General features: G+C 33.3%; 2 protein-coding genes and 1 pseudogene across 13 annotated transcripts in view; 1 reads left to right on the top strand and 2 right to left on the bottom strand.

Annotated features, from left to right (window-relative positions):
* The window catches only part of LOC141334943 (protein NLRC3-like), a 13,479-nt pseudogene extending 4,831 nt beyond the window's left edge, over positions 1-8,648 (bottom strand).
* Positions 8,649-10,560: 1,912 nt separating this feature from the next.
* LOC141335447 (uncharacterized) lies at positions 10,561-14,631 on the bottom strand. The gene is made up of 5 exons (XM_073840918.1): positions 14,511-14,631; positions 14,037-14,084; positions 13,103-13,378; positions 12,696-13,007; positions 10,561-11,501 (listed from the first exon to the last, which is right to left on the bottom strand). Exons 1-5 carry the CDS (start codon positions 14,518-14,520, stop codon positions 11,260-11,262), a joined length of 888 nt encoding a protein of 295 aa, XP_073697019.1. The 5' UTR covers positions 14,521-14,631; the 3' UTR covers positions 10,561-11,259.
* Positions 14,632-18,733: 4,102 nt separating this feature from the next.
* The window catches only part of LOC141335438 (golgin subfamily A member 2-like), a 30,265-nt gene continuing 21,768 nt past the window's right edge, over positions 18,734-27,230 (top strand). For 2 of the 12 annotated variants that reach the window (XM_073840895.1, XM_073840897.1), the window contains exons 1-7: positions 18,734-18,819; positions 21,266-21,394; positions 22,951-23,034; positions 24,249-24,368; positions 24,612-24,664; positions 26,280-26,343; positions 26,871-26,930. In XM_073840895.1, coding sequence (XP_073696996.1) covers positions 18,772-18,819; positions 21,266-21,394; positions 22,951-23,034; positions 24,249-24,368; positions 24,612-24,664; positions 26,280-26,343; positions 26,871-26,930 — 558 coding nt within the window. In that variant the 5' untranslated portion in view covers positions 18,734-18,771. The remainder of the gene's footprint in view (positions 18,820-21,265; positions 21,395-22,950; positions 23,035-24,248; positions 24,369-24,611; positions 24,665-26,279; positions 26,344-26,870; positions 26,931-27,230) is intronic. The other 10 variants (XM_073840896.1, XM_073840899.1, XM_073840905.1 and 7 more) reach the window with 10 other exon arrangements.

Genomic DNA, 27,230 nt, shown 5'->3' on the forward strand with positions numbered 1-27,230 from the left:
ACAAGAAAAGGTCAAGGATTTGCATATACCCACTGTAAAAAGCGCGAGGATACGTAACAACATGATATTGTGACATAATTTTCACACTCCCATTCATAAATTAACCACGTCTGTCTTGCGAGGCTTATTGTTTGACTTGAACCGGTGATGTGTAGACCAATCGGCTGCTTCTATTTGAAGGTTAATGACATATGAACTATTAATGCTTCCGTAGCCTGCTGTAACCTGGATCTGACGTCACCTATCAAGCTTAGTGGTCATTCTCGACGCCAGTTTGAAATCAAGTTACGCAAACCAGTAAATGAGGTATGAATTATGAAACCAAAACAGATTCAAATTACACTCTTTCAGTGTAAACACAAGCCTGTCCGTCTCAATATACTGTACAACGTGGCACACATTAACATCAAATGCTAACTCAGCGGCAGAGTTCCACTCACGCAAAGATGTAATTTCCACTGGGGACACGCTTTTCAAAATCCTGTTTGTGTCCTCCCACTTTCGAATGGTTTTGTTAAAATAATCTCTTGTATTGTAGAAGGCACCCTCAGCGCCACAGAGAGTTTTGCGCGATCGTTAAAACGAAACCAAAAGTAAAACGCGTGCGCACATTCAAAAGCAATTTTAATACCCCACTTTTAGAGAGCGACTCCCCAATGTGTGCAAATTGGGCTACATAAAATATCTAGGCTGTTATTAGTATGTGGGCTATTATAGGTTGTGTAATTGTCTATAGCTCTAGATCATGCTTGAAAAATTCGGTCTCTTTGCACTTTGAATATTGAATATGGTTTAAAAATGCAGTGGTTGTCCCTTGCTTAAGGCGTAAAAAAAAAAAAGGTTTTCAAAATCTGCCCTGAATTTATTGTTAATAATAGTTCCAACTTACACCCCTAAATGTGCATTGAAAATTGACAGCTCATAAAACTTGCTTAAAATAAATCTAAATGTTGATAACACATAAGCAGCAGGGCCGGAGTGGGACTCCTTTTCAGCCCTGGAGTTTCAAGCCTTAAACCGGCCCACTTTAGTTCACGACTGACTATATTAAAATGACGTCATTTCCAATTCAGTGCAAATACAGTAGCCTAATTGTTGCTTCACAGTGAAGATTTATTTGAACAGTTAACACAATGTAATGTTTAACAGTATCAGTATCTATTTTCTGTTAGAATTAGTGCTCATAAATATCCAAACCTTGAAATGAAAAAATATCAAATAAATACAAATATATATTAAGCTATATGTATAAAATAAAGATTAAAATAAAATGTATTAAACTTTCTAATGACACTATCATGTCTTTTTCAAGTAAACAGCTGCTTTATAAGTTCAAATATTTTTCATAAATGAGAACATTAAAGGGTAAATCTCCAACACTATTCTTTTAAACATCACAATGTCCTTTTCTGCAATATCTGAATATATATTCTGTGCAAAATTGTTCACAGATATCCAGTCCTTAAACACAAATAAAGAATAGAACAAGTATTGCACTGTCCTACCTGCCCATTCTAGTGTGTTTGGCTCATGACTGGTGCTTGGTAACGTTACGGGGCCTGGCTCTTCACTGTTAGCAGCAAACTGGACTAGAGGCTGCTGCTGCTGAAGAGCCACCGTACAAGAAAAAGTTTGATACATAAACATGAACGATGATTTGCAGACATCGTTGTTTTGCACTGCTCCTAACTAGCTTGACGTTAACCAGGGGTGGACTGGGACAAAATTTCAGGCCGGGAAATCTCACACTTATCCAGGCCATCCCACACCAAATTTGAAATTTGAAACCCTGGACAACAATATTTTTCATCATCACATAAAGAAAAGTTGAAATCAACTGGGTAAAATAATTAAATCTCTTGAACTTCCAATTTGCCTTTTAATCTCTTTTAATCTCTCTGTCTCTCATGTGTGTTTACTTTTTAAACTAATTTTCTTGTATCTGTCACTTTTGTCATAAACACATCTCCACCTTTACAACCACCTATACAGTACAGATCTAAGGTTGGTCTTTTTTAAAGAAGACAATCAGCAGATTATTGCAGAAATACTGAGACCTTTTTAAAGACATGTTTTTGTCAAGATTGTAAAAAGTTGTGATTTTGTAAAATGACACTTGACATTGCTGCTAAGGGGGAGGAGACTGCTAAGCTTCTAAGCTTTCAAAATTATATATAATTTATGATTAGTACTAAAACATTTGATAGAGAAAAGGGCAACAGAAAAAAGAGGGCCACTACATTAGGACCATGTGTTATTTATTGTCGTAATGTTAAAATTAAAACAACAAAAATTAGCTACATCTTGAATATATCTTTATTAAAAAATCTTAAAACTAAAAATGTTTTGCATTATCATGGGTCATGTTTGGCCCAAAGGAAAATTAACCATGATATTATTGAGCCTATGGTAAACATTGTAACCATGTTTTTTGTTTGTTTTGTTTTTTAGGATTGATTCCCATTAGTATAATCACAATTTTATACCATGGTGAAACTATAGTGTAGCAAAACCATTGTATATTGTATAATTATTGTATAACTATAGTAAACATGTTTTGTAAAACCACAGTTTTTAATAAGGGTATTTAAGGTAATATTTTTAATAAGGGTAGCTCCCTAAACCTGTTTTAAAACGATATTTTTTATAGATTAACATTTGTTAGCAGTTCAATACTTAAGTAAACGAAGACAAAACTACAATAGTCTGTTTACAGATGTAACTGACCTGCACTTTAGGTCCTAAACAGGACAGATTTGTCTCTCTGCTCCACCTGGGCACTTCTACTTCAGTCTCGCGTCGTTTTGGCGGACGCGCGGATGCGCGGAGCGCGCGCGAGATGAAACGCGTGCCAGTCAAGACTAACCGATTTATGATTTATTAGAGTTTTATTATTGAATGGCTAATTCTGAAATAACCACTTTAGTACATTAGGCCGGCAACAAAAACAATAACAACAACAATATTAAATAATAATAATAAAAATTGGAGGGTAGCGGGCCAAAAATTCTCCCGATGGACAGTCCGCCCCTGGCGACTGCTGTGAGTGCAGGCAGCTAGGGACACCGGCCCTCGCGGCCAAAAAAACGGACCGGCCCACCGGGAACTCTCCCGGTCCTCCCGATTAGCCAATCCGGGCCTGTTTGTATGTGCCATTGTCAACTCACACTGACCACACCACATCAATTTGGTATTGGTTAAAAGTAATAAATCATCCATTAACCATCGAAAACATATATACTAATTATGCCATAGTTGGCCAAGCTTTCTGTCCGCCATTTTGATTTATGTTGAAAACCTACTTTTTCGAACTCCTCCACGAATTTTACAAAAATTGAGTCAAATGATCTTCAGACTGTGCTGACAATGATGAACTAAATAAACTTAATCTTCAGTCATCAGAGTCATTTCTGCTGAGATTTAGTGTTTACTGAACATTGCTGATTTTATTCTTAAAGGTGCCATAGAATGCATTGAGAGAATAGTTTTAATTGTTCTCTAATATCTACATAGAAGGTATTTGGCATAGAAAGGGCAAAAAATCTACAGAAATGGTTTTACAGGTCCATTAACAACATAATTTGCCCCTAGAATGAAATGCTCTGTTATTTGGAAGCTTCATGAATATTAATGAGCTCTGCTCTGATTGGCTGTTTCACAGAGCTCAATAGCTTGCACATGGATAAAATTAGATATTTAATTAGGAGCTCTAGCCGCTTTTAATATGCGGTTTGTTGAATCTGGCGTTTTGAATCGCTGATATTTTAGTTTCATTACTGTGATCGCTCTGTGTAATGTTATAATGCAGAGGGAGTGCTTCTTACCACACAAGTTGAGCAGCTCCTCAGTGATTCTCAAGATCTGTAAATCATTCGCCATCATCAGCGCAGTTATTTCTCCATCATTCACCATCATGCGCAGGCATCTCTCTGTTTATGTGGTAAGTGAAATCCTGTGTATAGCAATGTAAAAGGCTAGCGCTAGCATTAAGCTAACCGTGTCCCTTCAGTGACTCACGTTGTTTAACTGATGTGCTGACGTTACCGATGATTGGGAGATGCAAATGTTGGAGGCGTAACTATTAACGATCCCGGGTAAGTTTCGTAACAGTCGGGTATATGTTGGAATTGACCTATTTTTCGGTGGTCTTTTGCAAATACTAGATTTATATAAGAAGGAGGAAACGATGGTATTTGAGACTCATGGTATGTCATGTCAATGTACTGAACTATTATTATTTAACTATGCCGAGGTAAATTCAGTTTTCCATTCTATGGCACCTTTAAAATAAAAGGACAAAGACACATGTGACTATCAAGGAGATCTTACCACAGTTTTTCCAGTTTACAGTCAGGATTCTGTAGTATATCAGAAAGCAGCTTCACTGAATCTCCAAGTTCATTCCCAGACAGATTCAGTTCTCTCAGGTGTGAGGGGTTTGATCTCAGAGCTGACACCAGAGCAGCACAACCTTCATCTGTAAGACCACAATTATACAACCTGTAGAGAGATGAAAATCATACATGTGAAACACTATCACACCGCTGTCGTGTCCGCTCCATAGATAGCAAAATTTAGACAAAGTGCCAGACATTATACAATAATCTTACAAAGGAAATAAATGTTGAAATGAAATAGGAATGTACAAGAGAGGAATATGCTGAGGTATTTACAAAGAAGAAAATACCTCCTATTAAAAAAGCAATCAAACAACTTGCTGCAATGAACAACTTGCAATTCCAATGTAATTAAATTTATTCATGCCATGAGAAAAAAACTGCACATGCATTTCTCAATGTCAAATTACATAAATTTCAAGCATGGGCAAATTTACATACATTTGAAAAAATGTTAAGACTGGATTAAATCAACATCTATTATCTATTGTTTGACTAAAATTCTAATGGTAGGTACATGTGTAAGAAAATGTTTAAAACTAATATGCATGCCGGACTGTGAACTGGCAGACAGTTCAGGTGTTTTAATATAAGTCTGAGTCTCTTGTCATTCCAGATAAAATGTCTCTCAAAAATATATAAATGACAATTCAAAAAAAGTGTGTTCATGTATTTCTGCTTGGTCTTTTATGCCAAATGTGAAATATTTAAATTCCTTCTTTATGTTCATTTGAACATTTTTAACTGGAAAACCTGATTTATTTATACACAACTTCGTTTGAATGCATGAAGAAATATTTTACAGTGTCTCTGTATTGAAAATACATTAAGACCATTAAGATATTAGCTACAGCACTTCAGATTTATGAGCTTTTAACTTTTATTTTCTTAACTTTTTTAACAGTGAAATGATTGTTCTTATTGATACTTACTGAACTGATCTGGATTCTTTAATCACAGGCAGCAACTTTTGAAGAACTTTCATATTTTCAGGTTTATTCTTTCCTTTAACAAATTTATTTAAACAAAACTCATCCAGTTCCTCTTCTGATGTCAACAACACAAAAACTACAGCTGACCACTGAGATGAAGATAGTTTAGCTTCACTTATTGTTCCAGATTTCAGATACTGTTGTATTTCCTCCACTAGTGAACGGTCACCCAATTCATTCAGACAGTGGAACAGATTGATGGATTTCTCTGGAGAGTCAATGGTCCTGATCTTCTTCTTGATGTACTCAACTGTTTTCTCATTGCTGTCAGAGCTGCTTCTTTTTAGTGTCATTATTCGTTGTAGGATAATCTGATGAGACTCTACTGACAAACCCAGAAGGAACCGCAGGAAAAGATCCAGATGTCCATTTTTACTCTGTAGAGCCTCATTCACAGCTCTCTGATGAAGCTCAGATAATGAAACATGTTTTGATGAATTGAGTTGAAACTTGTCCTTCACTTTAGACTGCGAACTCTGTTTGGTGATTGGCTCAAACACATTTCTGTTGTGGTTCGTCCAGGAGAGGTGCACATATAGAGCTGCTAGATGTTCCTGAATGCTCAGATGAACAAAGCAGAAGACCTTCCCCTGATACAAGCCAAACTCCTCTCTGAAGATCTGAGTGCACAATCCTGAGTACACTGATGCTTCTGTCACATCAATGCCACACTCTCTCAGGTCTTCCTCATAGAAGATCAGGTTGCCTTTCACAAGCTGCTGAAAAGCCAATTTCCCCAGTTTGAAGATCAGGTCTTCATCTGTAACATTCTTCTCATAGTCCTTCTCTTGTTTGATGTTGGTCTGAAGGATCAGGAAGTGTGTGTACATTTGAGTGAGAGTCTTGGGAATCTCTCCACTCTCTGCTCGACTCAACATCTTCTCTAGAACAGTGGCTGAGATCCAGCAGAACACTGGGATGTGGCACATGATGTAGAGGCTCCTGGATGACTTCAGGTGTGAGATGATCCTGTCGGCCAGACTCTGATCACTGATTCTCTTCTTGAAGTATTCCTCCTTCTGTGGCGCATTGAAGCCTCTTACCTCTGTCACTCGATGGACACACTCAGAGGGGATGAGATCAGCTGCTGCTGGTCTGGAGGTGATCCAGATGAGAGCAGAAGGAAATAGATAACCCAAAATGAGGTTCATCAGCAGCACATCCACTGAGGCTGACTCACTGACATCACACAACCTCACATCGCTTTGAAAATCCAAAGACAGACGACACTCATCCAGACCATCAAAGATGAACAACACTTTATATTCATCACTGGATATTTCCATTTCTTTAATTTCAGGGAAAAAGACATGAAGTAGATCTGAAAGACTGAGTGTTTTGTCCTTCATCAAGTTGATTTCTCTAAAAGGAAGTGGAAATATGAGCTGGACGTCTTGATTCTCCTTCCCTTCAGCCCAGTCCAGGATGAACTTCTGCACAGAGACTGTTTTTCCAATGCCAGCGACTCCCTTTGTCAGCACAGTTCTGATGGCTTTGTCTTGTCCAGGTAAAGGTCTAAAGATGTCATTGCATTTGATGGCTGTGTCCTCTGTTGCTGCTCTCCTGGATTGTGTCTCAATCTGTCTCACCTCATGCTCATTACTGATCTCTCCACTCTCACTCTCTGTGATGTAGAGCTCTGTGTAGATCTCATTCAGGAGTGTTGGCTTTCCCTGCGTTGCTGTTCCCTCATACAGAGGCTCAAATTTCTTCATCAGATTTGATCTAAACATGTTGAGGACTTCATGCCTAGAAAATATTAAAATACCATATTATTACATGAGTTACAGAGGTAAATGCACAGATCAAAATGTCTTTTTTGTTTTCTGTGTTACACTGAACATATCACAGGGTTTATGAAATGTGTCAGTATTAATGATGTATTTTAGTAATGTGTGATGATGCATTGCATTAAAAAAATCCCACAGTTTACCTTACACCAGGATACCTGCTGTCTTGTTGTTGATTCATAGACTGGTCATATTTCTCAAAGACGGGTTTTGTTACAGCTGTTCTGGGAGACAGGATTGACCTTGAATCAAGAATTAAACACTCTGACATTGGTGACTTTTTTAAATGACCTTAATAACAGTTATGACACTTTCTCAAGGGCACAACTGGAAAAAATATGTAAAAAAAAAAAAAAAAAAAAAAATTCTACTCTGTGCTCTATATCTGTTTGTTGCCATTGGATTTATTGCATTTTCTAGCCACTTATGCTCATATTCATTTATTACATTATCATATAATTACTGTAAAATGTAATACCTGTGGTTAAACCTTGTGTCATCACTTTTAAAATTAATTGGACGGATCATAGAATCCTCACTCCTCATAGACACACAGCTGGGCTCTGGTTCTGATTTCTTCTGGTGAACTGAACTATAACAGAGAGAGATTAAAGGTACAGTAAGTGCTTTCTTAGACGTGTCTCTCTGTGTGAGCAAGTGTTAAAATATCAGACGAAATAATGAAATAATCACATGATAAATGACCAAAACAAATATTTCAGTTATGTCTGTTAATGAAATATTGTCCCTTAAATGTTGTGGATGACCTATAGACATATCACTCTTCATAAACACACAGATGGCAGCAGTCATGAAGTAGATTGCGTTACAGGTTTATCAGCAAAGTTTTGATCGTGTTGATGATTTATAGGAGGTATCTTTGCGTATCAAGTATATTACAGCTAATATATTCAGAAATAGACGCAAATAAAGGGTAGTCGTGTCCTTATGGATAGAGAGCCGGACTGCTCTGTGTGTGTTCACTTGTATGGGATAAATGCACAAACTACAAGTATGGGACACACCATACTTGGCCACATGGCACTTTCACTTTCACATTATAATTATTGCCTAACAGAATATAAAAAAAAAATGTTTACTGTAAATTATAAGAGAATATAATTTTTTTAATTGTAGCGAAAACATTATAACACGCATTGCCAAACAAGCAATTTATACCCGCAAAGGGTTAATATAGTATGCATTCCTGTTAATATAGTACCTGCATCCTGGAGAAAAGTCTTCATCTCGAGAAGTTTGTGTGTCATCCATGATGAAGCTGAACAGACAGAAGACTGAGATCTCCAACACTTATTCCGGGTGGAAATTACAAACTAATCATTTATTTGAACGGATCCTGAGAGTCGAAGAAACAGGAGAACGACGGTGGTGTCACTCAAATACACTATATATTAGTCTTATGTTGAGCACAAATGCTTAAATGAACCACAGACAACACGAAACAGAAACAAAACTACTTCATTTGCTTAAAATAAAAATATCAAACGCATATCAAACGAATTTCAAAGAACACGTCTTTAAGAAGAAATATGCTCGAGAATGCGGACATCACCTGCAGCGTCGAGTCACCTGCGCTTCCTCTGTCAGTGACGTCACATGCATTCTCCACTGCTCACCTGTGGATCTTCTTCTAATGGCACATTAAAATAACACACGATTTGCTACATTTATTATAAATGTTTTTCGATGTACGTCAATGTATATTGTATATTTTCCACTCGTCCAGGGCTGGACTGGGACAAAAACAAAACAAAACAAAACAAAAAACTCCCTGACATTTTTGGTTCTGAGCAGCCCACACTAACCAGTAGACTATCTGCAAAAACTAGGGATGCACTGATCATGATGTTTCATGGCCGATTCCGATTGCTGATTTTTTACAAGCAAATGGGCAGATTCTCATATTGATTATTTTTTCTTTAAGCAGACAAGGAATTATGAAAGAGTACATTAACGAGATGTTTATTAATCACTGCATTTTATTCACAATCCAAACAATGATGATCAATACACATGTAGTATGAGCAGTTCTTCAGTAAAAATAAGAAAAGCGGAAGTCAACTGCGGCTAGAAATGGTACATTTTAACCGCGTCTTTTCGGAACTTGTACTAAAAATAAATGGACGTGTCAGATGACTTGTGTTCTTAGGAAGCCTCACTTTCTGTCCAATCACGCGGGCGATTCTGTGTCGGAATGTTCGAACCCCCAGACCTTAATTTACGAGTAAGGGTCTTAAGCTCCTTTGTCATAGCCTTACAAATGTGAGCCATACTTTCGACATTAAACGATGTTATTTTTTATTATGATAATCCAAAACAATTAGCTGTTGAATATGTTGTTAGCTTTCTTATATTGAATGAAATTTACAATTTTCAAGCAAAAATGGCTTAAATCACCTGTCTTTTGCCCTTTTTCTTGCTGAACTTTATTCTCGTTTCATAGACTCACAAATAACAAAAAAGGTGCCAAATTTTTGTTGCATTATGACAACTTTTCTAAAAGGATGTTATTTTTGTACTTTTCTTTTCTGTATGGATAACACCATAATTTGATGTACGCAAATCCAGAATATTATTTTTCTGTTTTTATCTTGTTTATGATTGTTCCTTGTAGGAATGTCTAATTTCCCCATTCTTGTATGTTTTTAGAAGTTTTGCAATGAAAAAAAAAAAAGACTAAATCAATTTATAAACATATTACAAGTACGTTTTCATTCAGACTTATTCAATGACATTTTTTAATACCCAGTCCTACAAGAAATGCGAAACTACTCTTCTATTCATATACACTCTTAAAAATAAAGGGGGTTTAAAAATTAAAAGTTCCACAACGAACCGTTCAGTTAAAGGTTCTTTAAAGAACCATGTCTTTCTTACCTTTTTATAATCTGAAGAACCTTTCTTTCGCCACAAATAACCTTTTGTGAAACAGAAAGGTTCTTTAGACATTAAAGGTTTTTTAATGGAACCATTTAAGCCAAAAAGGTTCTTCTATGGCATCATGAAACACATTATTCTTCTGTCTGTAAAATGCTTCGGCGGACAGAGCTTCTTTTACAGGCTTTTGGCTGCTTTATTTATCTTTTAATTCCAGGGCAAAGATTGAGTGCTTTTTTATTTTACAAACCCAAAAGTAATATTTGTCTATTTTTATATACAGATTGACAGTGTCAAACAGGAGCAAGGGCATCACAACCAGGGAGGAAAATGGGGACAGAGGTTGAGAGAGGGCCCAATAGTAAAATCTGTGCAATGGGCTCCAAATCCATAGTGACTCCACTGCTATCCAATCCCTCTCAGTTATCAATAGTCTGCCCAACCGTCAGAAGAATTGTCACACAAAAAGTCAAGTCCCAAATCAAATCAAGCTTTATTGATTCATTCAATATATACTTTGCATACAAAGAAAAAAGTAACATTATTATGTGTTTTTCCTGCCAGAGGATGTAGAACCTTAAAAGTAATAATTTCTCAGTCCATAATACAGGTCCAACGTGACAAATATATAATGTAACCTTAATGAAATGTGACAGAAAAACAGGAAATAAGTGAAGTAAAAATCAACACCTTAAACAGCAGTAATAAAAAAATACAAAGGAGGCTATGAACATTTATACACTCACACACATTTATTAAACCACCCATAAGGGTTAACTTTTTTTTTTAAATTGAAAGCTTAGGATAAGACAATATAACACCGTTACATATACATACTGTAAATCTGTTATTTTCATAAACTTTAATAGTGATTGATCATTAAGAAATGTAGATAGATCTTTGTATAAAGAAAGTCTTAAAAAAACAACTCTTTTATATTTAAAGTCTTGCACTGAATCTACATTTTGTACTCTCCATCCACAGTGTAAGTGTGTAAACCCAGCACACAATTGGACACGCACAATGAAACACATTGGTGTTCAAAAGTTCTGTGGTGCAATGATGGCAGTTTCATATTTAGTACTTGTGCGTCAGACAAGCAGCTGCCCGTTACATAAATGACTTACATAAATGTAGAATCATTTTTTTCATTATTAGAATGATCATTATAAATGTTCATCCTCAGGTTTGACAGTTCATGGCCTCTTCTCCAGAATAAAAAGGGTGGGTTGAAATTTGGTCACTCTCCTGTACAGGCTCGCTATCTGTAGTTTCCACACTGGGTGGTGATGGCATCTTCATACGGCATAAAAGAATGAACAGAAAGCAAATGAAGAGTGAGAAAGATAAGATCAGTCCAATGTGAGTTGGTTTCTCATTGTTGCTGCCCTCAGTTTGGTTTCCTCCTGCATTGGTGATCTTCTCTGCATGAAATTAAAGAGGAGAACAAGCACACAGTGTTTTTTTTGTTTTTTCTTAAAGTTTATTTTCATTTTGGGGAACTTTGGCTTTTATTTCATTAAATTTCAAAGCTTTAAATGCTTTAGAATGTCCTTGTTATTTCAAACTGTAAAAAACTGGAGCCAGCAGCAGCAATATCTATGGTCCGATTTGTGGTAAAAAAAAAAATGAACCTCATGAACTTTAGATGGCTTATTGACTGCTGGCTAGTTGGCGACTCATAATAATGCACAATAATTCATTATAATGTCAGACTAAACTCCACCCAGGGTTCAAGGTCAAGGTCAAAGTTTATTTATAAAGCACATTTAAATACAGCTGTAACAGCCCAAAGTGCTGTACATGTTTCAATGAGAGAAAAAATAAAATACAAAAGTAGCAACATAAAAACGTAAGAATACTAAACTCAGCTCGTGTTAAAAGCCAATGCATAGATGTTTTTAAGAGTGACTTGGGGGTTGTTAACAGGGTTGTTAACTAAAACTAAAACTGAAATTAAAGCCATAAGTTAGTTTCTTGAAACATTAAATAAACATGAACTAATCAACTTTTTATCAATTTCAGCTAGATGCCAAGGCAACATTTCTCATTTTAATACTAAAATAAGTAAAATTGCAACAAAAATTAATTATATTAAAATTGATTAATTAGTAAACAATAACTGCAACGCCAAACTAAAAACATTCAAATTGATGAAAACACAACACATTTACTAAATCTTAACACTAAAATTAAAAAACAAAAATAAAAACTATAATAGCATATAAATGATGATAAAACAACACTGGCTGCAACTGTCACAGACCCAGTATTGTTGCTTTTATTTTAATCACTATTTTACAAACAAATCTTACCTATCTAATCTTGACAAACAGTATTTATACTTTCTCTGGGGTGATATTTAATCTGGCTATCTCTACTTTAACTCAAGTATGTGATTATGCACCACTACATAATAGTAATACCCTATAAATGAATTTTCCTGATGCTTAGCCCTCATTCCCATACAAAATGTGTAGTAAAACCAGCCAGATGAATCAATGTTAATAATTATGTAACATTCACTTAAAATCTAACTGAGAACTAACAATACAATAGGCATTGCACATAATGATATACCAAGTATATATTCATATGATGAGATGTTCTAGTCTTACCGATCACATGCAGCATGTAGGCGTGTGGATATCCTTTAGTGGTTCCATCATGAATGAAGCAGCGGTATAATCCAGCGTCTGTCTGTTGGATGTCAGTGATGGTGAGAGACACATCTCCATCCCTGAATCCATCCTCTGTCAGCGATACTCTGCCCTTATAGCCGTCGCCTGTGTTTGTGTCTCCATTTGTAGTGTAGTGCAGAATGTTTTGTTCATTATGTTGCCATGTCACATCCATGACATCTCTTTGAGTGTCTGCATAACACGGAAGACTGATGTTTCCTAACTCGACGGCTGTCATGTTTATAGAAACTATAGGGAAAAAATTAAAAAGCTACATTACTTACAGTAAGTTTAACTACTCATGCTATTTAATGCACATTATAAAGCGTGAGGCAAACACTCACCTACAACCTCCAGGTAAACTTGGTTGACAAAGTCATCACAACTGCACACATATTGCCCCAGGTCGTTGTATTTTGTTGACTTGAGAAATAGAGAGTATTTTTTCTCATGTGTGACTGCAAACCTTTCCCGAAAACCTCCTTCTATGATGCATTTCTCCTTTTGGCACTTTGCCACAGTTGCTTCTATGGGGAAGGTCTTCCTCCACACAACTTTTTCACGACAGCCGCAGGGAAGTGATGTCGGGTGACTCAGCACCACAGAAACAGCGGAAGCGCCTGTAAGAAAAACAAAAATAGTTTAGAATAATCATAAATACCTTATAATTACATGCAATTTGTAGAATCTACAAGATAAAAAAATGACAAAAACATAATAAACAAAGCTTTATTCAGTACTGCTCAGACACAAATAAAACTGAAATTAAGAATTAGTTTTTTTCCATGGGAAACATTTTTTTAACTTCAGTTTTTCTTAAAAACTAAGTGAGAATCATTCCTTGGCACAATTTGTATTTGAAAATAAAATAAAATAAAATATATTGTTTTTTAAAGATGTTTCTTGTGCTCATCAAGGCTGATGAAAATACAGAAAAATTTGTAATATTGTGAAATATTATTTTGATTTAAAATAACAGCTTTCTATGTGAATATACTTTAAAATGTAATTTATTCCTGTAAGGCAAAGCTGAATTTATTTATTTATTAAAATAATACCTTCGTGAAAGATTATTATTTAACCATTTTATATGCATAATACACACACACACACACACACATATATATATATATATATATATATATGTGTGTGTGTGTGTGTGTGTGTGTGTGTGTGTGTGTGTATAATTATAAATAATATTATATAAAATATAATAAATGGTAATATATATATATATATATATATGAAATTACATCAAAAGAAAATAAAGTGATATACCAGTTAGAAATACTGCAAGAATCCAAAAAATCGTCATGGCTGTATGCACTGAAACACAATTTAACATTACATCACATTTCATGTTAGTCAGACAGGACTTATAAAATAGAAATAAAATAAAAAAATTATAAACAAAAAAATAAATAATACAAATACATTACACATATTAATTAATTTATTTTATGTACCTACGGGTCAAAATTTTCTAAATTAGCTCATGTTTTATTATAATATATTAGATGACGCATTAACTTACGTATTTTATTTCAGGTAATAATATGTAGCTTTAAAGTGTTAATATGTGTATAAGCTATAAAGGCTTTGAAAGTGCACCGCACAGGTGACCGCTTTTCTACCATTTTTTTTCTTTGTAAAAACTGTAACGTTACATATGACACACCTGATACACCATACATATCCCCTAAATAAAAATAATACACCTGGACAAGATTAATATTGAACATATCGTGATACCTGTTTTCATCGGCCTGAAGAAAGTCCAGGAGTGAATGCTTTTCTTTTCCCGAAGAAGAAGAAAAACTCGAAAAAGGTTTCCTTATGTTATTTCCGAACGTTTGTAAAGCTCTGCCAGAGCCATACATGCATCTGCCAGAGGCCCGGCTGCCGGTACCCTATCAGGAACGACTGTTGAGGTCACGTGCTCGACCGCAAACAGTCACAGCAGCAATGCATTACGTCACGAAACTTTTGACTGTGAGGTTTTAGGGCACTGGTCTCAAACTCAATTCCTGCAGAGCTGTTTCTAAACGGCTCTGATTGGAGCTAAACTCTGCAGAGGCCCTCCAGGAAGTGAGTTTGAGACCTCTGTTTTATGGGAAAAAACTGCGTTGGTTTAGGATGCGATTTAGGACAGGCACTGAAGTAAACCACCCCGGAACCTAAATGCACATTGCACAAGAGGGCGTAGGAGATCTTTATTTATGTATTTCTTTGATTTATTTCTTTATTGTTATTATTTTTTAAATTAACATTAATTAACATTTTGCAAATAACATTTGAAAAAAAAAAAAAAAAAACAGAATTAATAGTGAGTAAGAAAACAACAACCTTAAATTAAATTAAAAATGGTTTAAATTAAATAAAATAATAATAATAATAATAATAATAATAATAATAATAATAATAATTTAAACAAATAACAATAATAATAAAACAAATAGATGATTATTAATAATAATAATAATTATTATTATTATTGCTTTTCATTTTGACTCAAGTGGGGGATAGGAAACCAATTTTATTTATTCTTTTTTTTTAAACAAATTAAAAAAACAAATAGATTAATAATAATAATAATTTTGACTCAAGTGGGGGATCGGAAATCAATTTTATTTATTTATTTTTTAAACAAAAATAATAATAATAAAACAAATATATTAATAATAATAATAATTTTGACTCAAGTGGGGATAGGAAACCAATTTTATTTATTTAATTTTCAAACAAATAAAAATAATAATAAAACAAATATATTAATAATAATAATAATTTTGACTCAAGTGGGGGATAGGAATCCAATTTTATTTATTTATTTTTTTAAACCAAAATAATAATAAAACAAATAGATTAATAATAATAATAATAATAATAATAATAATAATAATAATAATTTTGACTCAAGTGGGGAATAGGAAACCAATTTTTATGTATTTATTTTTTTAAACAAATAAAAATAAAAATAAATCAAATGGATTAATAATAATAATAATTTTGACTCAAGTGGGGGACAGGAAACCAATTTTATTTATTTATTTTTTTAACAAATAAAAAAATAATAAAACAAATAGATTAATAATAATAATAATAATTTTGACTCAAGTGGGGGATAGGAAACCTCATCTAAACTCTGTTCACAGATGATTATTTGATCTTATTTCAAATCTGGTAACTGCTTTATTGTTAATTTTTAATTTACACAGGTAGTCAGCAAAACTGGTTTAAACAAAATACAATAAAATTTGGTTTAGAAGCCGTAACTTTAGACTTCTGAATATCACTTTTTTCAAGCAAGCACAAGATTTGAACAACATTATTTAAAAGAGCAGAGCCAATGCTACGAAACATAAACAGGACAATTTCTTCCATAACATCAATCAGATTATTAAAGGATGTAAAAATCAAAACAGAAATCTCAGTCCAAAATATCTGTTTGTTTATTTATTTATTTATTTATTTATTTATTTAAATTTCTCGAAAGAACATACAAAAATACCAAGTAAACAACAATAAGAAAAATCATAATACAATTCCAAGTAGTCCAAAAAGTATGAAGCTCATTTTAAACAGCATATCAAAAATAAAATAAAATAAATAATAGAATAAATTATAGATATATAATTAAGAACATTAAGAAATAAAAATTAATTAATTAATTAATACAGAAATATTATGCACAATACAATGGGTTTTTCATAAACTGTTTTTTCAGACTATAGTGGAAAGAAAACACCCAAAAATACTGTTAAGTGTTTCTTTTATAGTACTTGATCTGTTTGTGTCAATAGATTTCAATTACAATACATATTTTTAAAGAACAAGAGTTTTTTCTCCTACACTGAGCCATAAATCTCCACTTCAGTATCACTTACGCACACTAAACTTTACATTTTTATTCCTGTCTATATCCTGAAGGTTTTTCCAGAGGGATTTGTTCATATATAATTAGCTTGATTTTATACAACATTTTATTCCTCAAAAAATAGTAAAAAAATATAGTGTTTCCTGTCTGTTCTAAGTTTTTTCTGAATTATGTAGTGATGAAATGGGATACCCAAAATCCCCTCTGTAAAAACTTTTGACTCTAATGTGTTAAAAAAATAAACAAGAATTTTAAAGCTGACTTCATCCAGTGTTTAGATTTTTATACTAGAAATGTCTGCAAATTGCTCATATTTCACTAAATAATGCCTCATTTGAATATTAAAATCTAACATTTTAGAAAACTTGTAATACAAAAAAATTGCAATTATCAGTGTAATCAATCAACTGGGTAAGTAAGGTAATAACTATTAGTTTTTTTTCTCTATTCACCTGCAGTGTCTCGCCTTAAAGTGCTAAAAATTATTACTTTAAGATATTAATTAAACTGCCCAGAGTTTGGATGCGGAAATCGTACAGTCAGTGGGCAGTGTGCGTCTCTCAATTCAATTCAATTCAATTCAAAATTGCTTTATTGGCATGACTGTAAAAAATACAATATTGTCAAAGCATCTCTCTCTTATGTCAAAGTAAGAGATAAAGCTTTCACTTTTTACCTTATATCCAGTAGCTCCAAAAGTTAAGGAGACACATTACAGAATTATGTTTAGGATTTACCCTGTTAACTATTTTTTACAGAAACAATTTAATTTGGAGGTGGTTCTATGTGGTTTTTGTTCTTCTTTTCCTGAAACACTTGATCACCTATTATTTTATTGTGAGGTTGCTTCTAAATTCTGGGTTGATATTCATTGCTGGTTATCAATAAAATTGGAAAACATTTTTTCATTTTTCATGCAAGATATCTTTTTTAAATGTGATCTAAATTCTATTTTTCAGATGTTGTCAACTTTGTTTTATTGCTGGATAAATATCATATTCATATATGTGACCCTGGAGCACAAAACCAGTCTTAAGTAGCAGGGGTATATTTGTAGCAATAGCCAAAAATACATTGTATGGGTCAAAATTAACAATTTATCTTTTATGCCAAAAATCATTAGCATATTAAGTAAAGATCATGTTCCGTGAAGATATTTTGTAAATTTTCTACCATAAATATATAAAAACTTGATTTTTGATTAGTAATATGCATTGCTAAGAACTTCATTTGGACAACTTTTAAAACAATATTTAGATTTCTTTGCACCCTCAGATTCCAAGTTTTTTAAATAGTTGTATCTCAGACAAACATTGTCCTATTTTAACAAACCAAATATCAATGAAAAGCTTATTCACTCAGCTTTCAGATGGCGTAAGAATCTTAATTTCGACAAATTTACACTTATGACTGGTTTTGTGGTCCAGGGTCACATATGTAAATGGGTAAAATGTAAGCCCTCCTTTAATGTATTTCTTTGTGAGTTTGTAAACATGTTTCAGAGTTTTAAGTATTTTAAAAATTTAAATAGAAAGTCTGAAACTCTTTGCCTCTCTATCTCCAAATATTTATTATTGTCATATTTGATATTTTTCTGTTGATTCCTTGCTCTTAGCGTTTTTTTTTCTCTTTTATATTAAAGTAATAGTTCATCCAAAAATGAATATTTCCTGGCAATTTACTTACACTCTCAGACCATCCAAGATGTAGATGAGTTGTTTCTTCATCAGATTTGTAGAAATATGTCATTCAGAGTCAAATGTTTCAGAGTTTTGAGTATTTTAAAAATCTCCAAATTTTATTATTGTAATATACTTTATTTGATATTTCTCTGCTGATTCTTGCTCTTTGTGTTTTTTTTCTTTTCCCTTATTCTTGCTATAATGTTGTAAGTTTAATATTTTTGTTGATTATTTATAGTATTAATGATGGTTGTGCCTTATGTCTGTTCCCCGTCTTATGTACATTTTCGCAATAAAAATAAATAAATAAATGAATTAAGAAAAGCATCTCTCTCTCTTCCTCTCTTTCTCTTCCTCTCTCTCTCTCTCTCTCTCACACACACACACACACACTCTCGCTCTGATCATCTGATGACGTGGTGCTGCTGTTCGCTTCGCTCAGCTGCGCGAGAGGATGGCGGACCAGAACAGGCAAATTAAACTTGCTGCAGCCAAGAAAAAGGTACGTTTATGTACTTTCACATCTTCTTTTACTCTTTTTGTGACAAAACGCAACTGTTGATCGCAATAGAATCGCGTCCGAGCGCGTGTGTTTCGTCTGTCATGTTGACATTCCACGTCTACCGGCCTCTCCGCGGGCCCGCATCCGGCTGCCAGCGCTCATGATCGGGCGCGGCTGTCAGGAAAGCCCGAGGACTGAACTGAGGCAGAGCCTAAATACGAACTCGTTAGAATTTATCTCTCTACTCGCGTTTATAACGAGTTAAACCTGTCAGAAATGCGTTTGATAACTGTCTGTGAGTCAATGTCAGTCTAACTTGGCATGCTAATGTTGTTAGCCTAGTGTTTTGGCGTCAGTTAACAGAATTAAAAACAACAACAATGTGGATTACTTTAAAATAAACTAAAACTAGACATTAATTCGATATCTTTTTAACACTCTTATTGACTTTAGGCTCATTTAACCAACTGGTTAGTGATAGTTAGCTTCCTTGCTAACTGCTAGTTAAAATGACAGCTCTAATTGTAACAGCTGGTATAGTGACTAGTAAGTGTTTAACCAATATATTTAATTTGCCCGCATTGTCTTCTTTAGGTTGCTGTTATGAGATTTAATTAATCAAATCCGTCTTTTAATAGTGTTTTATGTTCTGTGATGCATGTGTGTGCTGTTTAGGAAGGCGTTCACTTGATACCCAAAAGTGCTGTCTACTTAGGGAGCTCATGTCTGCACTAGGTTCTGAAACACAGCTGCTGTCCTGTAACGTCTGGAACATCAACACGGCTTGGAAAAAAAAAATCCCCTGAATTTAAGTTATGGCAAAGCAATGCTCTGTCATATGAGAGCTGATTTAGAGCCGTCCGTCCCATGACAGCTGAATCACACCCAAACCCACTACTGCCAAGCTGACCTACTAGAGACGTGCTCTGAGTCTCCATATCACAGAATTGGACAGGAGGTTCTTCATAAATAGAATGTGCAGTTTGTTGTCATGTCTGAGCTTTTCTGTGCTGTCACTGGTGCAGTGGAACTTGATTTGGTTATCTTGATTTTAGTTTGTAGACACTTTCACAATGCATTCCAACCATTGTGTTTAAACTGTGCCAGAATTAGGACAGATTATTGACTTGAGATTGCTGTGTGGAGTCCTTGTGGTGCGTTATATTAAAGTAAAGTTCACCCAGAAATTAATATTTCCTGGCTGTCCATTTCTCAGGCCATCCAAGATGTAGATGAGTTTGTTTCTTCATCAGATTTGTAGAAATATGTAATTCCAGAACTTGCTTACCAAAGGATCTTCTGCAGTGAATGGGTGCCGTCAGAATGAGAGTCCAAACAGCTGATAAAAACATCACAATAATCCACACCACTCCAGTCCATCAGTTAACATCTTGAGAAGACAAAAGCTGAAACAAATACATCAATAAAACGTTTTAATTCAAGTCCATAATTCATAAAGATGTTTCCTCCAGTGAAAAGTCCATCTCCTGTAGTCTCTTACATCCAAATCCAGCCACATATTTGTGACCCTGGACCACATCTGTAGCAATAGCCAACAAAACATTACATGGGTTAAAAGTATAATTTTTCTTTCATGCCAAAAATCATTATGATAGCAAGTAAAGTTAATGTTCCATGAAGATATTTTATAAATATCCAACCATAAATATATCAAAACCTAATTTTTGATTAGTAATATGCATTGCTAAGAACTTCATTTGGACAACTTTAAAGGCAATTTTCTCAGTATTATTATTTTTTGCACCCTCAGATTCCAAAATAGTTGAATCGCAGTCCTATCCTAACAAACCATAAATCAATGGAAAGCTTATTTATTAAGCTTTTTAGGTTATATATAAATCTCAATTGCAGCAAATTGACCATTATAAGGGTTTGTGAGCCAAGATCTGATTTGTTTAGAGCTGTTTTAGCTCGTAAACGGTCCTTGATCTGTGCAGATTTCTCTCCTGATTCAGACCAGACCATTTTATCACTGAAGGAAGCATTATTATAGATTATGAACTCATATTTAAGTTAAAAACGTCTTAATGATGGATTTGTTTGTTACAAAAACACAGTTTTTCAAGATGTGAATTGAGTAACTGGAGTGGTGTGGATTACTTTTCCTCAGAATGTTTGCTTGATGACTCTAATCAGCAGTGTTTTGGTGATTTTTAGTGTAATGTGTTGTGAAAAAGTGAATTATTCCTGCCATATACCCTGTAAAAATGATTTCTCAAAGTTTTAAAGAAAACGTATGATTGGAGTTTGTTTTTACAAGAAAATACAATTTCAAATCTATTTAGTGTGTTGCTTACCATTTCTTTATCATTTTTTTTACACCAGTTTCTTTTCAGAGTATTTTCACACATACATGACTGATACTGTACCTGTACATAAAATTAAAACATAAAATCAGAAACGTTTCTGCTCTTGTGTCCTGCAGCTGAAGGAGTTCCAACAGAAGACTACCCCATCCACAGGAAGTGCTGGACCAAAGAAGAAGAGGAAAGTTAAAGGAGGCGATCAGCTGGATGCATCTGCTGACAGAAACTCGCCAGACAATGTGAGTCAGGTGCGTAACCAATCCACACCATGTGAAATCAGAGCTTCACAGGCCAGATGCGATGAATATTCACATCTGCTCTGATGGGATTTGGTTGTCTTGTTGTGTTTTGGCTGAGCACTGCAGGAAGTAATCCTTGTTTCAGGAAGTGTTTGAGAATATAGGTTTTGCACATGTTGAATTATTTTGAGGGTCTGTTTTATCCTTTACTTCTGCTTTGTTTTTGTTCAGCTGTTGGTTTCTCATTTAAAATAATGAGTCATGTTTGCACTGATGCAGAACCACCAGTAATTTGAGTTATTATGGAGAGTCTGATCCAGAGTTATTAACATTAACTGAAAATAAAACGGTTCAAAACATTGGAACAAAATATATAAATATTCAATGAAATTCTTAAACTAAACTGAAGTTAGTAAATGTTGAAATTGAAGCACTAAAATGACTTACTAACAATATTATTGTGTTGGTAACATCTGTAATATTTTGTTAATAATAAAGCTGAAGTAAAATTTAAATATTATATGAAAAACCTAAACTTATTTCGAGTTTTGTTTTAGTTTAAGTTGAAACTAAAATTGTATCTAACTGGAAATAACTAATTTTAAATGGAAAAAAATCTAATTAAAACTGTGAAAAATGCACATTGTACAGATTCTGTACCCATTGTATAGTTGTATATATTTTTCTGCTCTATTGTTTATTTTTATATAAACAATATATGTTCTATTTTTATTTTTAATGTGCATGGGCTTAATTTGTTGTTGGTTGTGTTTGATGATAAAAAAAAAACATTTCACTACATTGCATCATGCATATAATCTTGAACCTTAGAAAATTAATTAAACTTCAAATATTATTTAAAAAATGTATGATTTTTAGGGCACAAAAGTGACAGTTCAGGTTTTTTAATGCCTTGGCTCTGGAAATATTTTACAAGTCATTTTGACAGATGCTTGTAAAAAAAGTTTGAGTCAAACCAAAAAGCTCTGTGATAAATCACACATAACCAACTTTGATTCAAACATTATTATTTGAGGATCACTGAGATAATATTATAGTTTTTATTCATATTTTGAATTGGGCTTTATGTTTTTTTTTTTTTTTACTTTTTTGTGCTTTTTAAAAATTATTATTATTATTTTTATTATTTTTTTTTATGTCTATATTGTTTGTATTAATTTCTATTTATTTTAGTTTTAGTTATTTTAGTACTTAATGTTAAACTAAATTGAAATGAGAAAAGTAGTCTTGGCAACTAGTTGAAATAAAGCTTAAGCTGAAGAAAATTTATTTAAATTCTATTATTATTATAAAAAATTAACAAAAAATGACTACAATTAAAATTCAAAACTGAAAGATTCTCATTCATAATTCTAATAATTTATAATAATGATTGTAATAGTACCTAAATAACAGATAGGTGTGTTTCAGCTGGGTGTTTGATCTGACTCAGGCGCTACTAACCCTTCATCTTGTGTTTCCTTTATCACATAATCACTTTCTTACTGCTGCTTCCTCCTCTCTCACACCTTTTCCTTTATCGTCTGCCTCTCCTTCCCCTGTAGATTGAGAATATTCTCAAAGTTATGGTGTCTGATCTTAGTCTGACTAATGGAGTGTCTCAGCCTCCATTTGTCAACAACAGTCAGGTGAGCTGCTCGCTGTCCCTCCTACTTTCCCAAAGTCTTTCTCCTCCTTTTTGCTCTTTGTTTTGGTCATCTGTGTTTCCTTGCATGCTGTAAGATCATCATCACAGGAAGAAGTCGATGTTTGCATCATCTACTGCAACTTTTAAAGTCAGCATGAAATTTAGACTCATTTATGTTTCGGGTCTTATTGCCAATGATTCATCGGTGCTCTTCATTTTAAAGAAATACAGTAAATGTTTCATAAGTTATAAAAATTTAACTTGTGCTGAAACCATTTGCACTCAGAAATTGTAACAATTAATTACAAAGAAATGACAAATAACACATTGATTTCAATTTTTTTTTTTTTTCGCAACTTCATAAAGTTAATTTTTACAGTGCATGCTGAGAATGCTTTTTCATGTTGAATTGAATGCATCTTTGCAAGTTGAAGGGTCTGAATATATTGGGATTGATTGTATATTGAATTCAATATGCCTGGAAATGTTTTGTCACCTTTATATAAACGTGGGTCAAAGATGAAAAAGGGTTTAAGCATAAAAACAGTAAGTGTACATCAATTGTTGTTGTTTTTCCCAAAAAATAATAAAATGTTTTCTGTTAAATTTAATATCATTTTTGTTTTAGTTTTTCTGAGCAAAAAATAAATATCATACATTTTTCCCTAATTTACAGAAGACACCCACTAAAATGTCACTCAGTGTAATATTTACAACAAAAATCAGTTTATGTCATAATAAAAGACAAATTATTTTCACCCCAAATACTAATTTGTTGTAATTATACATTTTTAAAATTTGCCACTATCCTAGGTTTTGCCCATTTGTCAATAAGATTTTTTTACACATTTAAAACACCATAAAATTGCATAGGCTCCCTTATTCTTTTATAGATTTTAATGTTTGAATTTTTACATAACTATTGTATTACACTGAATGACAATGTAACGTTTCAACAAAATTTAGACGTTTTATTCTCCAAAAACTTAGTTGAAACCTTAAAAGTAGACATTTTACTGAGATTTAATGTGCTTTCTATGGACATAAAATCACTTTTGTAAATTTCTCTGTCTTTGAACCATGTACTTGATAAATATGAGAATATATGAGCCATTGAAAATATTGAAGATTGTTGTGCATCTGTACTGTGAATGTTGTGTTTGTTTGTGTGTTTTAACCCACTGACAGTCTAATGCATCTTTGTTGCTGTATCAGGATCATGTGGATGAGGTGAACCGGGTCTCGCAGGAGCTGGAGGAGACCAGCGCAGAGCCCATATCTAACCCCGCTTCTGCTATTAACTCTGAGTGTGTCGCTGATAACGCTGACCTGCAGGTCTGTCTGTCTCAATGTCGGTCACCTTAACTGTGTTTCAAAAGTCTTGAAACACATCTGTTGTGTGTTTGTGTCTGGTAATGGTTTAGCTGTTGTTTGTGTTTTTAATCTGATCCATGTGTGTCATTACGTTTAGTGCATTGCTTTGTCAGTTTTGTCATTTTGATGTTTTCATGTGTTGTCGCACAAGTCTTTCCGATTTTGCATCTCAAGTTTGTGTTTTTCATGCATATGTTTTTCCAGCAGAAGTACACAGCAGATGCAAATGGCGATGAACATCCTTTGGAAGATAAGCGGTGAGTTTACTCTTTATTTGAGAACAAGATACTATAGAAATATCATGCAATGAACGTGTTGCAAGTTTCTCATTTTGAAGAACGACACCGCTACAGCCAATCAGAATGTTTTACCTTTTATTGCATGTGACAGATTTGGTTCTAGAAATATTTTACAATTTATTTTTCGCAGATGCATTTAACAGAAAGCTCAATTTAAAGGATTACTTCACTTCCAGAAAAAAATTCCTGATAATTTACTCACCCCCATGTCATCCGAGATATTCATTTCTTTCTTTCTTCAGTCGCAAAGAAATTTAATTTTTTTTAAATATTTTTCTCCATATAGTGGACTTCAATGGTGCTCAACGGATTGAAGGTTAGAAATGCAATTTCAGTGCACATTCAAAAGGCTCTAAACAATCCCAGCCAAAAAATAAATAAAAATAACCGATCGTATCACTAGATATGACCCTTATTCCTTGGCTGGGGTCATTTAGAGCCCTTTGAAGCTGCATTAAAACTACATTTTTAACCTTCAATCCGTTGAACACCATTGAAGTCCACTATATAGAGAGTAAATTATCAGGACATTTTTATTTTGGAAGTGGAGTAAACCTTTAACAGTATTATTGTAGTATCACTGAGATAATATCATTGTTTTTCTTCATATTTTGAAGTAGTTTTTACATGTGTGTTTTTAATAATTTTAAAGTTTATTTTAAGTTCAAGTAATCATTTTTTTGTTTTTTGTGAAATGTTAGTTTTTTAATCAGAAATGTCTATATTTGTATTAATTTTTATTTTAATTGTAGTTATTTTAGTACTTCATGTCAAACTAAATTAAAAAGAGAAGTAATCTTGGCAACTAGTTGAAATAAAAAGGCTTAAACTTATTATATTCTATTTTATTTCAAGTAGTTTTTTTTTGTTTTTAAATTGATTTTATTTCAGTTAAAGTTTATTTTATTTCAAGTAGTTCACTTTTTTAGTTTTTAGAATTGTTTTAGGATTAAGTTTATTATTTTTTGTTTTATTTCAGTTAATGTTCATTTTATTTCAAGTAGTTAATTTAGTTTTTTAGTTTTTAATTTGATTTTATTTCAGTTAAAGTTTATTTTATTTCAAGTAGTTCACTTTTTTTAGTTTTTAGAATTGTTTTAGGATTAAGTTTATTATTTTTTGTTTTATTTCAGTTAAAGTTATTTTATTTCAAGTAGTTCAAAAATTTATTTATTTATTTAGTTTTTAGAATTTTTTTACTTTAAGCTTTTTTAACTAGAATTGGCCTGGATTCAAAGTAAAAAAAAGTATATAAAAAATTATTATTGTTTTTTTTTTTCACAAAAATGTGTCAAAGGTTATTAACTACTTATTCGATAATGTGAACGACACAGATGTTTAAAAATTGTCCATACAGTATAAAGGTATTGTGTGTAGTTGACTTTAAGCCGTAAAGTGCAATATACTTTGTTTATATAAAAATAGACCCAAACCAGTGACAGAAACTCAGATTTACTTTGAAGCTGTATTCTCTCTGTTCATACAGAATATTTGTTTATGCTTTTTTTAGTTCAAAACTGTAACACCTAATAGTCTGTTTTGACATGTTGAACTCACATGTTTGTGTTCGCAGGCCGCTGTCGTCCACTGAGAGCCTGAGACAGATTTCCCAGCAGCTCAATGGACTGCTGTCTGAGGTGAGTCACGGCACCCGTCCGTCTGCTTCCTTCAGTCTTTGGGTTTGGTTGGATTGTGAGGCTATGATGTTGTTATTTCTTAATGTTGTTTTTTCCACCCTGCTTGATTACATCATTAGAAAAGTCATTTTAGAAATTAATAACATTTTAATGAAAGGCTATGACAAGCATATGGCAAGCATTGTTTTACTTCGGGTTGACATGCCCTAATGAAACAAATGTGGCCAAATGCATTTTTGTAGGAAAATAAATTACCTGTTTTGATTTTGTTTTGACTTTTAAGAACTAAGCTCCAATGGTTCCTCCCAAATAAACCAAATTGTTTTGAATTAACAGCTTTAGTGAGTTACAAACATAAAAGTATAAACACATTTGCATGACTTGGAATAGAAGCAAAGTGTAAATACCCTAATATCTACATTTAAACCATTCCAGAATTAATTGATCAAATGATTCAGATTCAAATTCTTATTCATTTGTTTTTATTGAAGTTAATTGTTTTTCTTTCATTCTTGGGTGTGATGCAGTCAACAACATACATCAATGGAGACAGCGGTCCACCGACGGTCAGCGAGAAGGAACTGGAGGTATTTTGATACGTTTTACTCTTAATTCATCTGTGCTTTTAATTATTATATATCATTTTTAAAAAAGTATACATGCTAAACTGTACAGTAAGATAATTTAGTTTAGTCTAGCGTTTTATAATTACCTCTCTGAGTGGTCACTAATCTCGCTCAAGCAGGATAATCTTATTGAAGCACAAGTTCTTATGATGAAAATAGCTTGTAGTCTTTAGGGGTTTACAGCATTGACTGAAGCGGCGGTCTATTTAAGAACGTCAGTCAATTGATATTGTTTTCCGAATCACATCCCAGATTAATTCC

Source organism: Garra rufa, chromosome 5 (assembly GCF_049309525.1).
Source record: "Garra rufa chromosome 5, GarRuf1.0, whole genome shotgun sequence".
Taxonomy (NCBI): Eukaryota; Metazoa; Chordata; class Actinopteri; order Cypriniformes; family Cyprinidae; genus Garra; species Garra rufa.